This window comes from Sabethes cyaneus, chromosome 2 (genome assembly GCF_943734655.1).
Source record: "Sabethes cyaneus chromosome 2, idSabCyanKW18_F2, whole genome shotgun sequence".
Lineage (NCBI taxonomy): Eukaryota > Metazoa > Arthropoda > Insecta > Diptera > Culicidae > Sabethes > Sabethes cyaneus.
The window spans coordinates 163,780,768-163,804,475 of NC_071354.1; the positions used below are offsets into that span (position 1 = coordinate 163,780,768).

The 23,708-nt window shown below is 37.3% G+C and overlaps 1 protein-coding gene across 1 annotated transcript; it reads left to right on the top strand.

Annotated features, from left to right (window-relative positions):
- Nucleotides 1-4,001: 4,001 nt before the first annotated feature.
- LOC128737773 (U-scoloptoxin(01)-Er1a) lies at nucleotides 4,002-19,236 on the top strand. Its single transcript, XM_053832479.1, has 3 exons — nucleotides 4,002-4,070; nucleotides 18,851-19,045; nucleotides 19,123-19,236. Exons 1-3 carry the CDS (start codon nucleotides 4,002-4,004, stop codon nucleotides 19,234-19,236), a joined length of 378 nt encoding a protein of 125 aa, XP_053688454.1.
- Nucleotides 19,237-23,708: the final 4,472 nt, after the last annotated feature.

Genomic DNA, 23,708 nt, shown 5'->3' on the forward strand with positions numbered 1-23,708 from the left:
TATGTTCAAATCTCGCTGAGGTATTCAAGTTTTTCTGAAGGCGGAACAAACCATATTTTCGCAATTTTCAAATTTTAGCAGTTCCATGTGAAAAAGGTAAATGATAAAACTTGAACTATTTATTCTAAACGTTACCTACGTGTTTGGTAGGAGGAAATATGCACCTTTCACAGAATTTAGCACCATTTAGGCTCAAGAATCACTTTTAAAAAGGGCGTATTTATTTTAATAGGTACTATGTTTGAAAAATAATATCTCCCGAAACTAGGGTTGCTCCAAAATGATGCCCAAGCGTGAGTTGTAGAAAATTGATTTTTAAACCTGAAAAAATAAACACTGAAATTTTTTTTAACCCTTTTTGTACTATCAGTAGATGATAGAATCAGCAAGATGTATTCGGACAAATTGAAAGGTAATATTTATTCTAGTTGCTAACAATTTCATAGCTTGGCAATATAACACGGATAACATTTCATTTCAAAGGCACGTTTAAAGGAAAAAATAAAATATATCAAACCTTTTTTTTAATATCTTAAATACAGCTGCATTTAGAAGCTAATTATTATTTTGAACACTGAGTTGCCAAGCACATAAGAAGTTATTCTTCAAATATAGAAATAATAAGAATAAGAATAAGAATAGAAATATAAGAATAATAATAAGAAATATAATAATAATCTTAAGTTACAAAATATTCATAAAAGTCGTTGTTCTACAAAATCCTTTGATAAATATTGCACCATTTCAGAAAAAGTCTCAAAATGCATCAAATCACAACTATTTTTCCAAAAATAAATTCGAAGTTACCATTTCCTGTATATCTTAATTTTATATTTTTTCCTGACTTTAGAATATAGTGGAATTTTTTTCAGCGTTTATTTTTTCATGTGTAAAACTAAATTTTCAAACGCAAAAAAAACTCAAATTTTTACCGACTCTCGTGATGGGATTGCCATCTTAGCTTTAGTGCCCAGAAATTACGTTTCTTTATTTAGCCGTCCACGCCAGATCGGGCGCTGTCGTGAGCCGCTCCTGATCTGGAGTGCTCGCGCTTACTATGCTGAAGAATGTAGAGCCGTTAAGTGTCGCTTCTGTCGTGGGAAGAGAAGTTCATGGTTAACAACGTTACTCCCCGTGCTGTAACCCAGCATTCCCATGAGTGCCTCCCTGCCTGTATACGATCTTAGTTTCCGTTGGAATTGGTTACCCAATCTCCTCTAAGGTAGGGATAGCAGTTGATAGATAAAATACTGTGGACTACGGTGGGGTCTCTTTTGTTCCTGCAGGTATGCGAGGCACCGACGGTACGCATTATCCAGCTGTTCGCGAACCAACAGGGAATATTAAAATAAAGTAAAAAACCTCTTATCCAGGAGTTCCAGAAGTGCCCGTACACGGCTTTACAGTGCGAGTCGTCGTCCATAACGACGCAATGGTCAGCACATTCGCATAGAGCTTTCTCATGCGCTTTTTTTGTTTGCAGATTCCGCTTCGCGTTAGGATCCGGTAGAACATGTGCTACGAAACATTTCAAACCAATTCGCTTCCTGTGTTGCTGAACTTAAAATTCTAAAACTCCTGCCATTTTCAGCGGATCTCTCATCAATTAGAATTCGGATTCGAATTGTAGGATCAAATGTTTTTGTTTTTCTACCACCTTCAGGTTTCCTGTCAATGTTCATGCGTTTTTTAAATCACTTTAAGACATCCAATGCGGTAGACAGTGCAATAGACCAGCGACATGTTTTGTTGTCTTACCTTTCTAATGAGTGCAGATATTATTAAATTTTTATAACGGTACTCGGTAGTCTTTACAATATACGGAAGAAACGGATGAAGGAAGCAATGAAACAAAGGTGTTGACAGTGTCTCCGGGGTGAGATGGGACGTGAAGGAGAAAGTGGGGAAAATTAGGTAAGGAAGGCTTATTGAAGTAACGGTAATTAAGTTTGTATAACGTCCCGCTTTACTCCTAGCTGTGGAATTCGCGAATTGAATCAAGCTATAACGGGAGCCAATTATAACCGGATTCAAACCCAATTGGATCTATTGTAAAGACTACCGTTATAAAAAAAAATAATTCAACAGTTCAACCAAGCACGAGCTGTTATTATTTTTATTTCACGAGGAGTTTCTTGTATGCGAGCAGGAACGATTCGCGAAGCGTTTGTTCCGGTAACGCCATGATGTAAACATTCAATAAATTAACTACTATCTTGATAACTACTATTCTGCACACTTTTGATAGAATTCAATGATATTTTGAAAATTTTTACTCATAAAACCCAATGTGGACGAAACAATCGTTCACATTTGTGCTGTGGACTATTTAACGAGGTGAATCACGTGTTTGTCTTTAATATTAGTAAATCTAGATTTAAGAATAAAATTCCAAATTAAATTTACTTTAAGCAACAATAAGTCTGTACTGCCCCCTGTGCTAAAGACTGTAGAATAAATAAAAAATTATAATAGGCAGCATTTTTCGAGTGGACAAATTTTTAAAAATTTTATGTTTGCCAAGCGTGGAATAATATCGGTTTATTGGCCTATATTATCAATTATAGCTTGTTCATGATAGACATAAACATAAAATACTGACTCATCTTTAATTTTATGATTATTTTTATTGTTCCTGCTATCCGTTTTTCGATAATTTTATCAATTTAATTTATCGTCACTAACCGTTCCACTGGACACTTGTGGGGGACTGACTTTGACCGACCTACCAACCGAGATTCGACCTATCGTGCGACCTATCTTGAAGCACCCCGCATGCAGGGTGGCTTCAGCAGCAGAAGCCGACCACTACCATGATCGTGGATCGTCGTTAACCGAACGAGCCTAATAGCTACTGCCAGCGGTAGCTTGACGAAGCTGCAGGAAAACTTCACCGCGTGGTTTTTCACCAGCACGATACTGATGCTGCACGGCTGGCGTGGGGTGTTAATGTATAAATTCCTTGGCGGCGCTATGTTGTTTGTTCATTTGGTCTACTAATCGCGCGGGGGATGGTTTATATTCTATTGTTTGTTTGTTTTTGCAAAAAAAAACTAAGAATCTGAACAATAAAAATTGAACCGTTGCGTTAGTGTAAAATATTCGTCGGTGTGTCATAACGAATAGTGTGATTTATCATCCATAGACGCTGGTTTGACAGTTAGTGGTTCAAATTTACGGGACTGTTACAAGAACTACTGCGTGATAGTGAATGAACACCGGTTGTGGGTTTTGAAGTTAAACAAGTCAGTTACTATCGATCGGAAACGGAAGCAGACATTGTCGACATGCCGAGAAACATCTAGTGTTGCTGAAATTTGTGCAAATGAGATGCTGATCGAAATCCGCTAAGATAGAAGATAATCATAATCATCATCGCTATTATTGCCGGCAACATAATCCATCGAAGACCACAAATCTAACCGCACGCACAAAAGCATCGTTAGTGATTGTGTAGCGGGAACTGTGTTGTAGTAAACAGCCTGAGGAAATAGTGAAGATTGCCAAACTACGAAGAGGGCTTCAAAAGCTCAGATACATGAATTGTAAATAGTTTAAAGTTGAAGTTTAATTGTTACATAAATTTCTTGCGCGTTGATTCGTACGCGAGAATAGACGAGGAACCGGCAGTGGGGTAGCCTCGGCGGGAGTGAACGAAACGAGGCAAAAGCGAATCTGTGTGAACTTGGAGAGTGTGGTGGTACGATTTGACTGCAAGTATCTACTACTCATAAGTGAATATCAGTACTTCCTGTTCGTATGGACTATTGGTACAGTGACTGAGTGAACTAGCAACCGGCTGAAAACTGTTCAAGTGCTCTTGGTGATGCTGAAGTGTGTATAAATGGGTTCCTTCATCCACTAGCAATTCGATGATATTTGGGAAGTTTGGTGGAAAGGAAGGCACTGAAATTCAAAAAAAATCTAATTCACTACGGCTCACCTGGGCAGGAAAGTTATTCAATCGAAACGTGATGTACGGATCCTCGCAAAGCTGCATCATGTGGAAATATATTGTCATCGTATCCATATTTGGAGTGTGCCTTCTCAGGAATCACCAGATTTGCGGGGTAACGTAATGTTTTAGTATGATTTTATAATGTGAACAAAGCAGCAATTTCCTTCAGTGAAAGCATACTACGCACACAACATGACTCATAAAAATAGGTATTAAACAATAACGGTACTTTAGCAATAAAAGCAAACGAGGTTCAGTTAATTTTGCGTTATTTTTCCAGTTTAATAAAATTAATGCCCAAGTGTCCAAGGCTTCATGCTGTTGACCAATTGTATAATGCATTAATACCAGTTTTTGTTGCAATTGGGTTATAAAGTCATCAATCAGTTAGTATTATTGAACTACATACAATAATGTCATTTTATTCCTGGTGCAAGTTTTTATTCAAATTTGCTAATCGGAATAACATTTTATAGCAGCGATTACTGGCTGGAAATTGTGATTATTGCAATTTCTTTTTTTAGTGTTATCTGAGACTGCATAAAGACAGGTCAATTTAGTATAAATACAAAATACTACAACATAACTTTGGACGTTTTACAACTAAGAAGTAAAGTAAAGTATGTAAAGTATCAATTAAGTTTTTATTGTATTTTAAGGCAATAAAACAGTTGTTCCAATAGTTGCGGTAGCACCTATTATGATGCTAAAATGATCCATTAACAATGAATATTCCCGTTACTGAAGCATTTAAATAAAACCATAACGTTTATTATGTAATACAAGTTGTTGGGAGTATTAATGTATGTATTATTTCGATTAAGCCATATAAAGTTAAAGCTTTATTTAACTCTGCGCTCCCGGTTAAGCGAAAAATGGATCGTAAAAGTCATAACTGCTCTGGCAATTGAAAAAGAAGCATAAATTGTTAACGAAAAGAATCTGTATAGCACAATTATAGCAACACCCAGATTAACTATAGGAACGTTAGCGCAACTACCCTTACTAACACATACTGGATTTCTACTTTCAGAATTCCTATTTTAAAGTAAAGGAGACTCCTCTACCAAATCACAGGTATCGTGGGGATTCTCGTGCAAGAATCCTGCTTCGGTAAGCCAAACATTCTGCACGAATCTTCTGCAAAATTCCTCTATACGATTCCAATACGAGAAACTGTGCTAACTTTGATATAACGTAACTCAATATAACGTAATTTTTAAAAATAATAAAAAACTGAATCAACTTTCATGTGATGTGACCGCTTATTGCTACTGTGCGAAAATAATTTCTATTTATTAAATTCTATAAGTTATGATACATTATTACATTGTCTCCCAGTTGGCTTCGAGGTATGATGCTTGCCCTAATAAGCCAGTCGTCGTATGTTCGAATTTCGACTGGGAGAGGCTATTAGAGTCAAAAGGATCGTAGCAACTGGCCCTGCAATTGTCCTGCACTCTAACAGCTGGCTGAGAAGTCTGTCGTATAAAAACAGAAGGTCAAGTTTCGTTAACGGAAAGCACCTGGGCTTTGCTTTGCTTTAAGTTATGATACAATTTCGTTATTTAGATTTTCGAATTTCAATTAACAAAATCTTTACATATACAAATTTGATTTATGTAAACTTTAATGTTAAAATAATAAATGAAATCTCCATATTCCTAATAAATCTACGAGTTATATAGACTATGCTTTGTTTTCAAGTGATTGTTTATCAAACGTTTTTGAAAAGCAATAAAAATAGTCAAAATTATCAAAAAATAGGCAAAAAACACGTCAAAATTAAAGAAAGAATATTTTGCTTTATTAGTAGGAGGTTATATTGAGCAATATTCGCTCGTAAAGTGACTTCATTTTCATTAAGAATTCAAAATATTTTTTTTCAGTGTTAAGACTATTCATAAATTAAAAAATACCGATAATCTATATTAATCGCTGAATCATGGCGATAATTGATCAAAAAAAAAAAACGATAGAAACTGTTATGTTATTTTTTTGCTGTTTTGGTGATTTAAAAAGAAAGTTTCACAACATGCTGTTAAATTCATTGTCGTCTTTTTGCCTGTAAAACATTTGCTTTTCCCGCAGGCAATACAAATAAAAGAAAACTAGCATTTTTTATAGTTAGGTGAATAATATTTATTTTTTTACATCCTTTTTTGTACAGTCAGTCCATAATCATTGGTCATTTTAGCTTTATCTGCAGATTGATGCGCGAATGATATACAGTAATGTTCCGATTTTGTCAGCCCCATATTGAATTTTGGGCTGACAAAATGGGGGAAACAGCGCTCATTCAACGGATACAGGGTCTGCCTCGAAGCCGTCGACCTCTATTGGGTTCTCTTTTAAATATTGTTTTCGCTGGTCTCCCATTCGGCATCCTTGCTACGTGGTCAGCCCATTGTAGCCCGCCGTGTTTTAATCGCTTCACAATACCCACATCTTGTATACTTGGATGTCTCACCCGCTATCCTGACGCTTAATTTTGAACAAAAAAGGGTAGCACGTATCAGCTGTCAGTTTTGTTGTAAAACCATGTTCAAGCATAATCTGCCACAGCTCATTTCGTTTAACTGAATCATACGCCGCCTTGAAGTCTATAAACAAATAGTGAGTCTGCAAGTTGAAGTCTCGGAATTTTTCGAGGATCTGTCGCAAGGTGAATATTTCGTCCGTCGTGGAGCGTTCCTCTCGAAAACCGCACTGGTATTCGCCAACAAAGGTTTCCTGCAACGACCTAAGTCTGTGAAACAGGATGCCTCGATAATTGCTGCGTTCCTGTCGATGGTTTTTTTTTGTAAATAGGGCATATGAGACCTTCCAACCAGTCCGTAGGTAATTCCTTCTCAGTCCATACCTTTAGTATCACCTGATGGATTGCACAATACAGCCGTTCGCCCTCGACTTTCAAAAGTTCGGCGGGGATGCCGTCCTTTCCAGCTGCTTTGCCGTTTTTAAGCTCTCTCACTGCTATTCTAACACCGTCCAAAGTTGATGGATCCACAGCTTGTCCATCATCCTCAATCGTTATCCTGTTTCTGTTGACCGCTCCATCTTGTTCACCATTCAACAATGCATCGAAATGTTGTTTCCAACGGGTAGCTACCTCCGATCTATCGGTAATCAGATTCCCCTCCTTGTCGTAGCACATAATAGGAGTCGGCACGGTCCGGTTGCTGATTCCGTTGATCGTATTAAAGAAGCTTCTCGTATCGTGCCTCTCGAAGCAATTCTCCGCCTCCGCAGGAACGCGATCTTATTGCTGACGTTTCTTACGACGGTGAAGTCTCTTTTTGGTAGCTCTAGTACAGTGGTGGCCACGGTGTAAGCACAGACTGACAGACGTAACACTGAAGCCTCATTACATTGCCAATAAAAATGATCATTTCCAATTTTCACTAACGCCAACACCCAAACAACAGTCGCCGCTCGCCTGCATTGACGCTGTTGTCAGATAATATTCAAGTAAATTTATAGCATTGCTAAATTTATAGCAAACTGCTTTGCGTAGCGCGAAGACTGCACCAGGTGATGTTAGTGTTTTTTCCAAGTTTTAGGGGTGTCATTTAAACGATGTTTTGTTAGAAAATTTATTCGAAGTGTTACGTCTGTTTCCGTTAATGCTTTTAATACTCTATGCAATTAAGGAAAATGTAATATTCATTATATATGATTGATGTTTAGTTTATTAACTATTTTAAAGATTTTGTTTCAATTTCTGCAACTTCATAGAGGAAATGACGAAACAAGAGACCTAATGACGAAAAGTCTAAAAAAATTCTAATGGCGAAATTGGGATCAATAACTAAAAATGGGTACCATGTTTTATCACTTTCATTTTAGGATTTTTTTAATAATTATCTGAAGTTCAATGTGAATTCGGCATAAAATTAGTTGAAATATTGTCAGTTAAACATATTAAGCAACCCTCAATTAATCAATCTGATCCAGCAGTCGTTCTGTTTGTCAAGAGTGGTCGTAAACAGAAAGACATCTTCTCCCGGCTCCTACACGATTCCTAGAACTCGTTCTGTTTGCGTATTCCTGTCCCTGCTAAAGTGGGCGGCAAGATTCACCTTCTGCTCGCCAATCACTTCCAGAAACTGCTGGGAGATGGACACCCAGTTTCTGATCTGAAAGCCTCTGCGGGAGGGATTATTACATCGTTGATGGAGGCCACACTTTCATAATAATCGTCCACGTAATGCTTTCTAACTACCGATGCTCATAAAAATTCATTTGCAAACTCGGCGGCATTCAAGTTTTTCTCGAGCTGCGCCGAACAGGGGGAGCAGGAGACCCCGAATGTGGCACCGTCCACGACGTACATTATCGAAACATCGGCAGGATTCGACCGGAATAGGAATCTCTGGGCTTGTCTATCTTCCGCCCGTATGCGTATCTAGTGGTACATTTCTTGAATGTCCTCACCGAACGCGACTCGCCGTTCGCGAAGCTGGTTGATTAGTGACGGAAGTGACTACAGCATATTCAGTCCTTTGAGCAGTTCGCTGTTAAGCGAAATTTCATCCACCGAAGCTATCGCGCCCACATCCAGACGCACTTTCCCGGTTTTCGTGGGTTCACGACCACATTTTACGGAGGATACCAGGCCGTACTCTTTTCCGCTTTTGCTAGTTTCTCCTTTGTTATTTTATGCGCGTAAAGCCCCAAACACAATGCATACGGATTTTACTACGTTGCGGCAATTTGACAGTTTTTCCATGGGTTTTCTGTCAAACAATGTTGCTATTCATCGATAAAAGTACTGATTCGGTTCGAAACACACTCAAACGTGATTCCATAACGTCAAATTCTCTGGCAATGATTTTCTAGCTGAGAATTATTTAATGAGAGTGAGAGAAAAGCGAATTACCACTCACTCCTTTTCATGCATGATTTGATCGCTAGTGATGCAATCAAACACGAATAGCTCGTATTTGGCTCATTGCGATGATTTATCAATTTTGGAAAACAGACAAAAGCGCTTTCGGATATTGAATTATACCGTCAAAACAACTTGTACCTAACACTTATGTTGGTTTTTCACCTGAGATACTTGGAATATACATTTTTGCAACATAACACATAAATGCACTTCAAAACACCAACGTTCTTCTACACCCAGAAGACTTTTAAGGCGGAACCGAAAGTGGCTAACGTTATTGTGTTAGGTGTTGTGTTAGCGACAAACACTGTACTGTACATCTCATGTGTTCGTTAAAAACCTAAACGTTTATTTGAATTTTGCATTAGTATTGGTTATATATGTCAAATAGCGGAGCTTGCAAACATAAACAGCTGATCCGCAGCCAACCGCACTGACTACAAACATCCCGAAAAAGAGTTTGTTTTCTTTATCAAGGCATTCCGATTCAATCAAAATTAACAGTAGCAACTGAATAATGCGTAGGATCACTAGGATGTTTAATGAATCCGCTTGCATCGGATTGCGTTTTTGATTCCTGCGTTTGCGTTTTGATTGTTTACTTCACTCTAAGCTCATCGATGCGGCGAAAGTTGAAAGCTCTTTAAACGGTCATTGGTGTGACGAATGTTTGATACTGTGTTGCTGCTTTTTCGGAAATCGCTAGTTCAACGAAATATGTGCCTAACCAAATATTTATTAACTAATTCCAAATTATACATTGGTCGCTTTTCTGAATACGTAATGATCGATATGTTCAGTTAAATTTATTTTTCATTATCAAAAATGTTTTGCTGAGCGTTTATTGATACATAGCAGATCGATAAATTGAATTACAAGTTTTAGGAAATTATAACAGCGCTGGAAGCACTGATTTCGTGGCGAAAGCGTGCTCTGCCAATACAGATGCATTTTTAAGGCGAAAACAATACATGCTTCGAGTGGTAGCCATTTATACAGCCATCTTTGAGCCACTTTCGGTTTCCCCTTAATCTCATAAAATTATTTTAACATGTAATTCATAAATTTTCAACATTCACGTTAAGTGCAGCATGAATCTTTTTTTCGTGACAATGACAAGCACCAGCAACGTTTGCAAATGTTTACAAGATATAAGCGATTTATCAGACATGTTGACAGGGTCAAATTTTGAACAGTGGCCGACGGTATTTTTATTATCAGCCTTCATCGTTAGTCACACTAGAAGAAGATGTATTATTTTTCATAGCTTCGAACCTTCGAGGCACCAATTGATAATAATAATATTGCACCAGGTTTGCATTTCATTGAAACTAAATCTTGAAACTATTTTGTTTGTCCGTGTGCCGCTTGAAGTTACTGGTTGTGTATGGCGTCGCAAGTATATGTTGACGTTTGACAAGTTCATAATTATTATATGTGATACGAATAACGTTTTATATTTGAATGAGCAATTTTCTTTTTGTAATTTGCCAAAAAATATGCTTGTTTACGTTTCATCGCAAAATACATTCTTGGTTGGATGACAGCGATTAACGATGATTAGCGATGAGTGTGAGACAGAGATACCGAGCGAGTATTTGCGAGCGTAATCAATTCATATTTTGCACCAGTTTTTGCGTTGGCGATTCATCGCGAGCAATCCGGATACGATAGAGTTGCCAGTTGATAAAATTCAAATCGCTGACGAGCAGGTGATGAGTCTTCATCGTGATGAGAATTTGCAACATTGGTCAAATTTCCGCAACGTAGTAAAATCCGTATGCATTGTGTCTGGGCCTTAACTCTTCGTCTCGAACTCTGCTATTTGCTGATGGATGCTTTGTTGGAGCTCTGGATTCTTTCCTACACTCAAAAAAATCAGCACGACAAGTTTACGTGAAAACATAGGTAATTCTCATCCACAACACTTTTCATGTAACATTTACGTGAATTGTTGGTAACTCGCACTCATACTAACCAGTTTACGTGCGATCCTGGTAAGCTCGTTCGACACGATGCAGTAGAGAATGATGTTCATTTTGACAACCAACGACGTTTTTGCCGTGGTTATTCAAGCCCAGCGGGTAAAGTCTGTTTAGTTCCATCGTCTCCAATCAATCTGCGATACTAAATTATTTGAAATCATCGTAAAAGCGCAACTTGTGAACAATCCGCCTTCAGGCACAGCATGGCTTGAGCACCTTCCTTCGAAAACTCCATTTTGCTCAGGGTAGAACTGTGAACGTTCGCCAACACCGAAACTAAAAAACTCGGTAACTTCTGACGCATCGGAAACGCTGTAGTTCATAAAGTCCGTAAAAACCCGTAGCGGCGTTCCTATTTTTTCCGTTTGTACCGGACCCTGAAAGCTAGTTCAACTTGTAGGTGGAAGTTTGTCCACCAATTCATTTACCAACATCGGGTTGCTAAGATGATCCGACAGGTGAGCTGCCTCGAGGTGATCTTCCCCAACAGAGCTGTGAGTGAGAAGCTTTTCCGGTTTCTCGGAGAGTCGTCGAAGATTGTTTATGACGTCAGGAACAGATTCAATCAGCTCACAGCCTCAAGCGCGTTACCTTGAAGGATAGCCTGGATGCAACTGCTTCAGATTATCCACGTTCGAAAGTCCACACGCCTGCGTGCTGGATTCGTAGCTGCTTTTAAAAATAGGCCACAACTCCGGTTCCCCTATGAACATTGGAAGGTTTTTGGAAAGGGCTTGCTGGGCAGCTATCTGTCCTTTGGACAGCTTCAGTACGACTGTTCGAACTTGCTCTGGCAAATGTTTTGTTGTTGGGAATGCTGTAGTTGCGTCATTTGCTGCTACTGTTGTTTTTTCTCCAACGGCTGCTGCTTCTGCATCGACTTCTTCGATTTTTTGTTGTCTGACAGGCGAGCGAGAGCTCCATTTCTTCTTCATATAGCTGAAACTTTTTATCATTTTCTGCTTTGTTTTCCTCTTGAACATCATCGCTGCTTTCTTCTTCGTCACTTTCATCTTGGACGTCTGCTTCTTCTTCCTGACACATCTGTTTATCCTGCTTCGCTTTGGTCGGCAGAGAGTTTTTCCGACCGTCTACCGAAACTTGACCTTCTTCTTAAAGGAAGATTAATTTTTCTCATCGACCTTAACTTAGCTTTCTGTATCAGTATCTGGCTCAGCAATGGCATTTTTTGCCGAAATTCGTCGTACATTTTATTGTGCCGTTCTTAAAAGGCGGCTTCCTCTGCCAACTCCTTCTCCAGCATCTTACGCTCCTCCTGTAGCTGGCGTTCTCTAAGCTCATGCTTTTGCTGCAGATGTTTCTCGCGGAATGCCTTTTTTCTTTGCTGGAGGTTTCCCTGTAGAATTTTCTCCGCGTCCAATCGTTTTTCACGTAAAATTATCTTCCTTTCGAAGGCCTTCGCTTTGGCGCGCCGTTCCATTTCCAATCTTTTCAGAGAATCTTCTATCGTACCTGAGCCTTCCGAAATGGACCCGACCAAGGCATCCAGCATCTTACTTTTTGGCGCCGTTTTTGGCAGCTTATGTGGTCTTTGGAACTTGGAATACATTTGTGCACGTGGGGTCAGTCCCGGCGTAGTGGTTAGCATTCACGCCTCTCACGCCGAGGAACCGGGTTCAAATCCGCAGAAGTCACGAATGACCCAAGCTGGTTAAAGGGACTGTAATCAAACAAACAAAAAAAATTGTGCACTTAATGCAGTTCTAATGCTGCTCCTTTACCGTATCCGTAACGCCAGCACACGTCCATGGCTGGCTCATATCGCACTGCACCATGTCGCAAATCATATTCGGAGCATTGCACATCATGCAGTCGCGTTTGTCGGAATCCAGTCTTTGAGGCATAAATTTCTTTGATATTTTTTAACAACGGTAGTATTAACAAACGACGGAAGGAACGGTAGAAGAAAATAAATGAAACATGGGCGTTGATAGTATCTCATGGAAGACAAGGCGTTATGGAGAAAGAGCGGAAAATCAAGTAAGGGAGGATCGTTGAAGTAACGCTAATTAAGTTTGTATAACGTTCCTCTTTACTAAAGCTGAAGGATCCGCGAATAGAACCAAACTATGATGGAAAGCAATCCGGTTCCATATTTTTATTGAAAATTAATTTGAATCATTATAATGCCATGTTACGACGTATGGCATTGATTAATGCGAAATGTACTGTTTGTACTAAACACTAATATTTGTGTCAAGGTAATGAAAACATTCGTTATTATAAAAATGATCGATTCCCGTATTGACTATCCGATCTCTTACATAAGTGGGATGAATTATGTTTGCTCAATTTTGTTTTGAGCAACGATGATCCCCCACGATCGCGAAAGATCAGCAAAGCAAACTGTGATATTTATTATTGGTCTCCTGATAATCACTACGTCGCAACGTCAGGCAACGTGGAAACAAAATAATTGATTGGCTGCAATTTAAACAAAAATCTTCGTCTGCCGGATAATCTGCCCTGAGGTAAATCAATAGATCTTCGGTATAACAAATATTAAGTATTGCTTTAGTATGATTTCTTAACCATTTGGTAAATCGGCTTCAATGAAGGATTAACTATTCTGTTTATAGGATAAAAATCAGGAAATTGTCATCTGTAACCTTTCGGTAAAACCATTGAACTTTCATTAAAAATGCAGTTTCTTGCAGCTTGTAGCAATTCCATAAAATCTCACCGACATTATAAATTCAACTTATCACACCAGTTTTAAGATCTGGAAAGAGGTATCTAATTATATACCGTTCGAAGGCAGTGCGATAAATCTACCAGACAAATTGGTACATGTAAGGCAACTAGATTATGCTTAAGGGCTTGAACTTGAAACATTAACCGTCATTAGTGTCGGCAGCTATCATTTTATGCCTCCATCATTGTGGGTAAAACTACTATTTTCCCATGCTTTACTCATCGTGTGTCATCACATCCGCGCAGCGTTCGTTGGTTGTGCTAATTTATTCTCGAATCTGGAGCAATGGCAAAACAAATTACCGTTTAGTGGGTGGTTTATGGCGTTCTTTGTTAGTTCATTTTTCGGCTTTCCGATATATGAGTCGATATTTGTAAATACATTTTAGATTACCTTATTGTAATAACAGTAGATTGAAATTTTTGAAAACTGCGAGGCCTGGAAACTGCTTAGGCTTTCTTTGGAAAATAAAACGTTTTTCTCCAAATAAACTAACAATTATTTCATACAAACGTCTTTGACATACTGACTTAGTTTTTTGAAGACGCAAATTTCTTGGATATCCAGAGTTGATGATGATGATGGTCCCACCTCATACCCCTCCCGAGCAGGAGCGAAGAGCAAAATAATATAAAAACAATATCAAACTGTGTTATAATGCTATATTTTGTTATTGAATAGATATGGAGATACATTGATAACACATTTTGTTATTGAGTAGGTATTTAACCCATTATGACCCAGCGTATGATATATCATACCTCGTCTTCAAAACCTGTTTACTGCTGAATTTCAATAGTTAGCATTGTTAATATATCACTACAAGAGAGATAAGACATCAATCTGATGTGTGTGTTATATAATTTGTCAGTTTTTGTCATTTCATCTGTATTTTCAACAGTGCAAAGTTGTGACAAATGGCGGAAAAAAAGTTAAAAAAATGGCGAAAAAATGTTTGTCTCCAAAACGCATGAGAAAGTCTACATTTAGTGACGAAACATTACCTGACATGTAAATTAGTATTTATATGTAAACTCTATCACAAAATTCGATAAGAAATCTGTAAAAAACTTTGTAATTTGTTTGTTTGAAACTGAGCCTATAAAATATTTAACCTGCGATATTTTGGCCTTGAAAGCATTCCAAATGACGATTTTGCGTTTCCCGACACATTCGAGCCATAATATAATAGATTACAGAGTTTCACTTCATTTGGTCCAAATTTAGGTATACCCGGGTCATAATGGGTTAAAACAGTGGTTGTAAGTTGAGTTTAATAACTGATTTTGTTATCATATCATTCGATCTATTTCACAAAATTTTATTTTATTAAATAAAGAGATTTTAGATTATAAATATTTTATAAAATGATTTAGTAATATCTCATATGCTACTGCATTTGTTATTCAATACCTTAATAATACTAAAATATGTTATTCCAAACTCTGAATATAGTCATGTTATTGCTTTGTTGTTCAAATAACACACGTAGTTATTCTTTTGGCCTTAAAGGAGCAACATTTTGATATTATTTTTTTGTTATTTTACCAACTATGTCAGCCAAAACAAGACCAAATTTTGACATGAGTTGTTCGATTTCCATAACACATTTTGATATTATTTTACTCTTCGCTCCTGCTCGGGCTGCAACGCACAATGGGCACAAAAACGAGCTCGTAATCCCAAGAATTAGAAACCGCTGGTTTGGAAACTTACAAGGTACCTATTTCTATGTAAAATATGCAGGAAATCGATTGGTGATGGTTTCATCCTGCGCAGACTTCAAGAAGTGGTCCATTTTGCCGTATTTTCCCCAAAAATCATCATAATAGCAAATTAAACAATATAAAAACTTATTTGCCGCCCGTGAAACGAACTCAAATAGCATCCAAATTTTGTCAAAACATCAGAAAAATCAAATTCCGTCCATTTCATACTGTGCGAAATGCAAGAATACTCCATTTTGCCCAATTCACGCCCATATACATAGATAACCTAATTAAAGCGATTAAAACTAACAGTCTTCAAAAAAAATGTGTATTTTATCATACTGAATAACTTTGGAGAACATTTGAAAGCAATAAATTAATTGGATGCGAAGCTATTGTGCAGACTGCAGAATTAATTTTTAAATGAACTTTGTAAATAAATCATTATAACTCGTAACTAGCGAAAGATAGATAGTTACTATATTCAGCAAAATTGCTCATTTTAGTGTGTTCTATAATTTTTCCTGAAGAAAAAATTTTTTTGGACGTATTAAAAAAAAGTTTGTGTCACCCTGATAGATGAATATAAAATCACCTTGCTAGTTTGAAAAGATGCGCTATATTTTATTGATAAACTTCTCCAACCATCGTTGAAAAATTGCGATTTTTCTACGCAATAGCAAATGAACGTGTTTTTGAAGATCTAGGAGAGAATCACGTAAAACGAAACGATTATGAATTCACCACGGGACTAAATCGATGACAATCAACTCTCCTGATGTCTTTCGAGTAAATTGGTACTATTCGAATATATTTCCCTGTCTTTTAATTAGTTTTAATCGCTCTAATTAGGTTTTACTATGTATTTAGGGGTGAATTGGGCAAAATGTACTATACCTGCACAGTATGGAATAGATGGGATTAGATTCTTCTGATGTTTTGACAACATTTGGAAGCTATTTGAGTTCGTTTCACGGGCGGCAAATAAGTTTTTATACTGTTTAATTAGCTTTTAACATGATTTTTGGGGAAAATAAGGCAAAATGGACTATTTCCCAAAGTCTGCGCAAAATGAAACCATCACCAATCGATTTCCTGCATTTTTTTACATAGAAATAGGTATCTTGTAATATTCCAAACCAGCGACTTCTAATTCTTGGGATTACGAGCTCATTTTGGCCCATTGTGCAACGGTTTGAGCGAGATGATTTATCTAGCGTATGTTGCTGCTTCGTCGTAATTGCCTATTCTTGTCCTATCCAACACAAATTATTAAAAATATCAGCATTTTTATGACACACAATGCAAAACTAGTTATTTCCTAATATTTTAGTTTGTTGTCTATCATACGCGATCAATCAAAGTGAGCTTAGATCTATTTAAATGCTTTTTATCATTAAAGAAGTCCTATCAGCCAAATTTCCTACGTTTTTTCGTGCGACGAAGAAGAAAATGTCGACTAATCGTTTTAATTTGCGTCATTCATAAATGAAAATAACTCACGCAAATGCATTGTCTTTATTCTATAGCCAGGAAAACTTGTCTGGCCTGTAGAAATTTTGCAGAATAACATTTGTCATGCCGTCCTACACAAATACATGCGTGTTAGCTTCGTAAACATTGTTGTGATTTTTAGTTCGGATGATGAAAAATTTTGATAGAATGCTTTTAAAACGGTACGACGAATTTAAGAAATAAAGTCAGTTGCGTAATTTCAATAAAATGCTTTAATAATAGCTTTTCAGTGATTTCAAAGTTCACGGATCGAAAGGTAAGTGTGTTTTAGTCAAATCAGCACAAGAACTTTTGGAGTATTTATTAAATCCATACAACAAATGATGAAAATTAGAATGGCTTTATTTACTTTGACGGGAATTAGAAATAAACCCATTAAGATATTTATAACATAGATTGTTATTGCCAGGTGTAGGTGTAAATAACGAGCAGTACAGACATATCAAACTTTCAAGCGAATATCAAAATTTCAGGAACCAACCCGAAAAATATCTGAACTTAATTAGGAACTAAATTTAAGAGCTCAAGTTAGTCAGAATTGGTTCTAGATAACGATCTAGAACTACGAGGGAGATCCTGCAGAACTTTGGTGCTCGATATACAACTCCGCAAGAAAGCGATGGTGTACGAGTCCACAACCCAAGCAACACAGCTTGTTATAGAATAGTATAACATTACATACATCAGAACTTCTCTATTACCAGAAAAGCGCAAAAAATTGAGGTCTAATCAAACAACAATTGAAAGAAGTATGTATCAGGTTATTTCATTCCATTTTAAAACGTTATTATAGCATAACCTACAACTTGTTCTTCCAGTAGTTGAGAATTAGTAATGGAGATATAATAAAAACTTTCTGTTGACATGTTGACAAAAACAAACATTATTCATTTGATATCAGCTGTCAAATAAATTCATGTTATCACAAAACATTTCAAAACCTTAATAATAACGACACATGTTTTCAAAGTACGTTAATAGTACCCTTAAACGACTACTTTCCCTGAAGAACTTGTTTTGTGTGTTACTTGGGAAGCAAACCCAAGCCTGTCCAGCTTCCGCTCCAAACCCTTTGTTCAGGACTTTAACCTGATCATTCAATTTCCAGATTGTCTATGTCTGCTCTCGTGCGCGTGGCTCTAACATGTGTAGCCTTCACTATACTTTTTTAAATAATAATAATGACAATTTCAAAACCATCATCATCAGTGAACATGATAACTTTATTTTTCCTGTATGGACTGATCGCTGCGACCAGTATCGTTGATCTATTGTGATATCGCCCGGGTGGTTTGCTGTATAAACTCGCACTGCACTTATTTTTGCTATAATCGCTATTATTGATTGAGCGATATGCTTATTGAATTTTATGCGTGCTTGTGTGTAATTGGGTATCCTTCTTTCAATGCTTCTCTCTACTTTTCCCACCTCGTTCCACATGACAGCGCGCTGTCCCCAATTAAAGCCATCCCTGGCGCAGTTAAACCAGTGCATTTCACTATAAGAGTAATTTTTTGTACTGTCAAAAGGCTATATCGGGATAATATAGAATTCAGCATGGAGGACGGGTAATGAGGGGCCTGAGAATAAACCCATGCTAAGGTCACTTTGACATCGAATGGCCTGATTCTAAGATTCGAACCCATGACCATTCGTTTGTCAAGGCAGACTCGGTAACCTTGCGGCTTCAGAGCCCCCTAACACGATATTATATATTAATATTAATATATCCACTAAATATACAAAAAATAAATAAATATACAATCTTCTTAAATTAATACAAAAAATCATTGTGTCTATAAAGTAGATTTTACGTATGAAATGCAAAGTCTTTTGAATTCCGCCATTGTTGCTGCACGTTTTATTTATCTGGGAATTGAATTGAAAAAAAAAATCCTTTGCACAACAGAGAGTTCTGTGATCTTCCAAACAAAAGATGTGGTGTTCTTGCATCTTCCTCGTTTTAGTTTGGTATAATTTTGTTATGATAACCGGCGCAATGAGTTTTAACCACTATTCAGTGTCTACCACTATGTTTCTCAATTTAAATTCATGTTTACTCTATTCCCGCAGCAAATTTTCGGCTATGAACCGAACGTGGATTACCCGGCCTATGAGCGGATTCCCTCCGGATTGACGTTCCGATGTTCCGACAGGATGCCCGGCTACTACGCGGATGTGGAAACGCGCTGCCAAATCTGGCACTGGTGCTTACCGAATGGCTACATGTTCTCTTTTCTGTGTCCCAACGGCACCGTATTCAATCAAGTATTTTATTCCGTCCTGTATCTTCTGTTTCGAAAACGACCACAGTATGAACCGTTTCGTATTTTCGTTCGTTTTAGGCCGTTCGAGTTTGCGACTGGTGGACCAACGTGAACTGCGGAGATTCGGAAGGACTGTATGACAACAACAATGAGTTGTATCGAGACATCGAGGGGAATCTGATAGCTGGATAGTTCCTGTTAAGCAAAAGGGGGAGACTTTTGTAATTTATTGGCTTAAGTTTTCCTATAGATGATAAGTTGATAATCGTTAACTCATAGTCGATAATTGAGTACATGACATTGATCAAACATGTAATCTGTGTTATTTGCAATTAATTTGTGTAATATGCTAAATCATTAGTTACCAAAATCAATGAAAGACATTTTGTTAATACTGTTTGAAATATTTTGTGCAGCTAATTGTAAGAAAATGAAGAATGAGATTTTTTATTAAAAAAAAACTTGCGCGACCGCTGTAAATATAAACAGATCGTTCTATAATAAAATGTAAATTTAATTATTTATTATTACTATTTTCATTTACCCAGATTTTCGTGAACAGGGGCAGCACATGCTGGACTATGATTAAGAAATTCTAAATCAGTTTTTGTCTGACTGTTAGATTTCATTTCAATTAAAGCATAAACATAAGCCCGTCAATTCCCGTCGCATTTTGGAAAGACTATCGCTATAAAAATTATAAAAAGGGTTACCTAAAGTATTTCATATCTATACCTATAAAAATAGATTTCTGTCTGTCTGTCTGTCCGTATGTTCCTTATCGAATCGAAAACTACTGAACCGATCGGCGTGAAAACTTTCATGTAGGGGTTTTTGTTGGACCGGGTAAGGTTCTTATGATGGTTAGAGACCTCTCCCCCCACTAAGAGGGGGGGGGGGGCTCCCATACAAATGAAATACAATTTCTTCATAACTAGAGAACTAACCAACTAAATGGAACCAAATTTGGCATGTGGGTGTTTGGCATGTGGGTGTTTGGCATGTGGGTCTCATACAAATAAAACAGAAATTTTTGCGAAACTTAAAAACTAATCGAGCTCGAGAAATTTTAGACTCTTCTATAAAACATTAGTCAATTACCAGACCACCAAAAACTATTAATGGTAACACTGGATAATTCAGGGCGACACGGCCGCAGGCCGCGATTGTTGACGGCAACCCGCCGTAGGAAGCGCCAACCACTGCGGGGGCAGCCCTCCCGCAGAGATCTCCTCTATTAAGGTTTATTCATTTTCCTAGGTCCACTGACCTCTATTACTTTCCTTCAATTGGGTCCGAACGAGCGACAGCGAGTAAGGAGAGGATAACCCCTGCGAAATGGTAGGGTACGAGAGGGTATTTTCAGCCCATTAAGCGATGGCATCTATTTTTTCGGCCTATGGCCTAGTTCTAGTGGAAGAACAGGTGGTTTTGACGTTCTTTGAATAAAAAATAGTAGATTACTTACAGTCTTAAAAAACATATTAAAATTGTATGTCGGCAAAGTATATTTATGTGCTAAAGAAAAGGCAAATAGACTGAATTTAGAAACCTGCTGAAAATACCCTCCCGTACCCTACTTTCCACGAAAACATTTTTCGTGAAATATAAATATATAAAGAAATATACAGTCAGTCCACAATCATAGGTAACACACAATTATGGGTCATTTTAACTTTTACTCCCGATTAATTTTAATTTATTGTTCTACAGTCTTCGGCACAAGGCAGTACAGACTAATTGTATCTTAAAACTAGTTTACATTTTCAATCAAACTTTTAAATCTAGTTTAATTTAGTTAGTCTAGTTCGATTAAAATCGAACACATGATTTACCTCGTTAAATAATTTACAGCAATAATGCAAAGGATTTTTCTGGCCATATTGGGTTCGATGAGCTGGAGTCCAGAGAGACGTTCGATTCCGAAGAATTTGACGAGGCACGTGCCGATTTATTTCTTCTAAGAGATAGCTATTATCGATAATTCTCATTAGCAAATCGTAAACAAGCAATATCTGAGACGTTCGTCTTCTTTGGGCAAGCGTATTAACGCACGACTATTATACTAATTGATTGATAAAATTGTTACTTATAAATAGGACTAACAAATTAGCAGCTAAAGCTAAAATGACCCACAATTGTGTGTGACCCATGATTGCGGACTGACTGTATTTGAAAGTTTTATGCAACTAGAGCCGAATTTCATTTGAGATGCCTCAATTGTAGAGGCGTTCGAAACATTCAAATAGCAATGAAAAGGGTTCGTATGAATTCTTGTAAAAGGGTTGCATAATTGATGACTTAAGAAACATCTATATAACCTCTAAATATTCCGAATGACGATTTCAAACGTTTCGAATAAATATTTTTCCTTACGGGGGCGTAGAATCTTTTCAAATTTAAAACACGATTTTTTAATTGATAACTTATTTCGAATGATTAACATTTTGAGCATTTGTTGTTGAAGTCTACGTTAGGTTTCCTAAGTCGGTTCTCGGTACCATAAATATTTCAAGAACGGCTTAAGCAATTCACTTGATTCTTTTTTTGTCTCCAAGTTTAGAAATTATCTACCTAGTGTTTTGACCCATCCTTTTTAGAATATTGCAATTTTTGTATGGTTTTGAAAAGTAAAAGTCAATTTTTTGACTAAAAACTGACTTTTATGTTTGAATCCGCCATTTTGCTATGCGTTCGAGATTTAAAAAAGAATGGGTCAGGTACAAGATTTTTTTTCCTTTCCTGTAGAGCCATATCACAACTGCGTCCATTGATAAGGACTATTGTATGACCCATATTTGATTTGGTGCTAGTCAAATATCCTATCATAATTAAGGTGTGAAGGACAATGGTTGACATAGCACACGATCCCAGTTAGGCTCGACTCGTTTTATAAAGCATAATACCTTACCAGTAGGAGATAATTTAACATACTTTCATGTTGTTTTGGAATTTTTCATTTCGGATGTACCCCCGAGCGTCAGTCCATGGTACCGCATATTATGTTTTTTTTAATGATCATCTTTAAGGAGCCCTAGGGGAAGGAGGAGGAGGTTCCCATATGAAGACAATATTGTTAACATTAGTCTATAGTTACAATGTTTAATATGCAAAAAATACGAATCGATTCGTCTTTCGCGTTATCGAGAAAAATATTCGAAAAGGCAAAAAATATGGTGTATTAGGCATTATGCGCCCATTTTAATATTCAAATTCTAGCAAACACTGTGTTGAATTCATTCAACGAATTATTGTATATTACTCAAGTTACAGCCTTATTTTATTAAACAGAGCTTTGATTAAACTGATAAAACTCATTTTATATAAATAAATGCACCGAAAAACATGATAGATTTGATCATTGACTCGTTTGCCATAAACACTGAATGGGTGCGTTAGGGTAACAACCAGAGAGTAACTGGGTTAGGTTAGAAAGCTTTTGAAGAAGCTTTCGGCAAAGTTTCGTTTCTTTAGAGTTGCTCGAAATCATAGCTCGAATTGTAGACGTTTGACGATCGTTTATGATGCTTGCTTTGGTTACTCACTCAAAACCGGTTAGTATTCGTATAGACAATTTAATTCAGCTATTCCCCGAATAATCTGCAGTATAGTAAACATATTTAGTTACCTTTTAAAGTTTATTCCACTGCTACCGAAAATCAACCCAGCTGTTGCTGCCACGAATCTACGATAGTCTCCCGTAAAACTGTTCACCGCATCACCCATACTACCAATGTGGTTACCCAGTCTCTCAGCCAGTGTGCAATACCTGCAAAGCATTAAACACACGCTGTGCTTATTTTGAGATAAAAGTTGATCGTTCGGTACGTACTTAACTTGAATTTGATGCAAAAATACGTTAATCTGAGTAATTTTAACAAAAAGTTAACCCTCAATGCTTATGTGACATCCAAGTAAGTGCAATTTTGAATATCTACAACAACGCAGCCATCTTTGCGATCAGTCAAAACAGAGAATATTCTGGTACAAAATTTCGTCGATCAACACCAATACAACACAGTCGGGTTTCGTTGCACAAACCAGGTTATGTTTGTTTATTATTGCTTTTGCGGTTGTCAGCCACTAGCAGTGGAGAGTATACAACGCCATTGAACGCCAATGTACCGAAATTTGCTGTCAATTTTGCACAAGTAAATAGCGTTATGTCGTTGAAAAGATTCTAACAAGCTCAATTCATTTTCCACTTGTAAACCAGAGGGAAAGAACGAATTATTGCTATAAGTCTACGTAATACAGCAAAGTATAGCCAAATCGTATTAACCCTTTGGTGCCCAGTCGAGTATGAATCTATAACTATAAAAATAAATTTCTGTTTGTCTGTATGTTCCTTATAGAATAGAAAACTACTGAACCAATCGGCGTGAAAATTCGCATGTAGGAGTTTTTGTGGCCGGGAAAGGTTTTTATGATGGTTAGAGACCCCTCCCTCCACTAATTTCTGCATAATTCGAGAACTAAGCAAGCCAATGTAACAAAATTTGGCATGTGGGTGTTTTTGGAGGTAAGAATTTTTTCTATGGTGGATTGAGACCCCTCCCCTCTTTGGGAGGGGAATTATGACTCCTCCCCCTTCAGGAGGGGAGGGGGGGTGTGGTCTCCCATCCAAATGAAATACAAATTTCTCCTCATAACTAGAGAACTAA

Bases quoted from the DNA above. Each gene is read 5' to 3' on its own strand.
- LOC128737773 (XM_053832479.1), top strand. From the start codon at position 4,002: ATGTGGAAATATATTGTCATCGTATCCATATTTGGAGTGTGCCTTCTC. The intron at 4,071-18,850 runs GTAACGTAATGT...CTATTCCCGCAG, and splicing joins GGAATCACCAGATTTGCGGG to CAAATTTTCGGCTATGAACC. The intron at 19,046-19,122 runs GTATTTTATTCC...CGTTCGTTTTAG, and splicing joins ACGGCACCGTATTCAATCAA to GCCGTTCGAGTTTGCGACTG.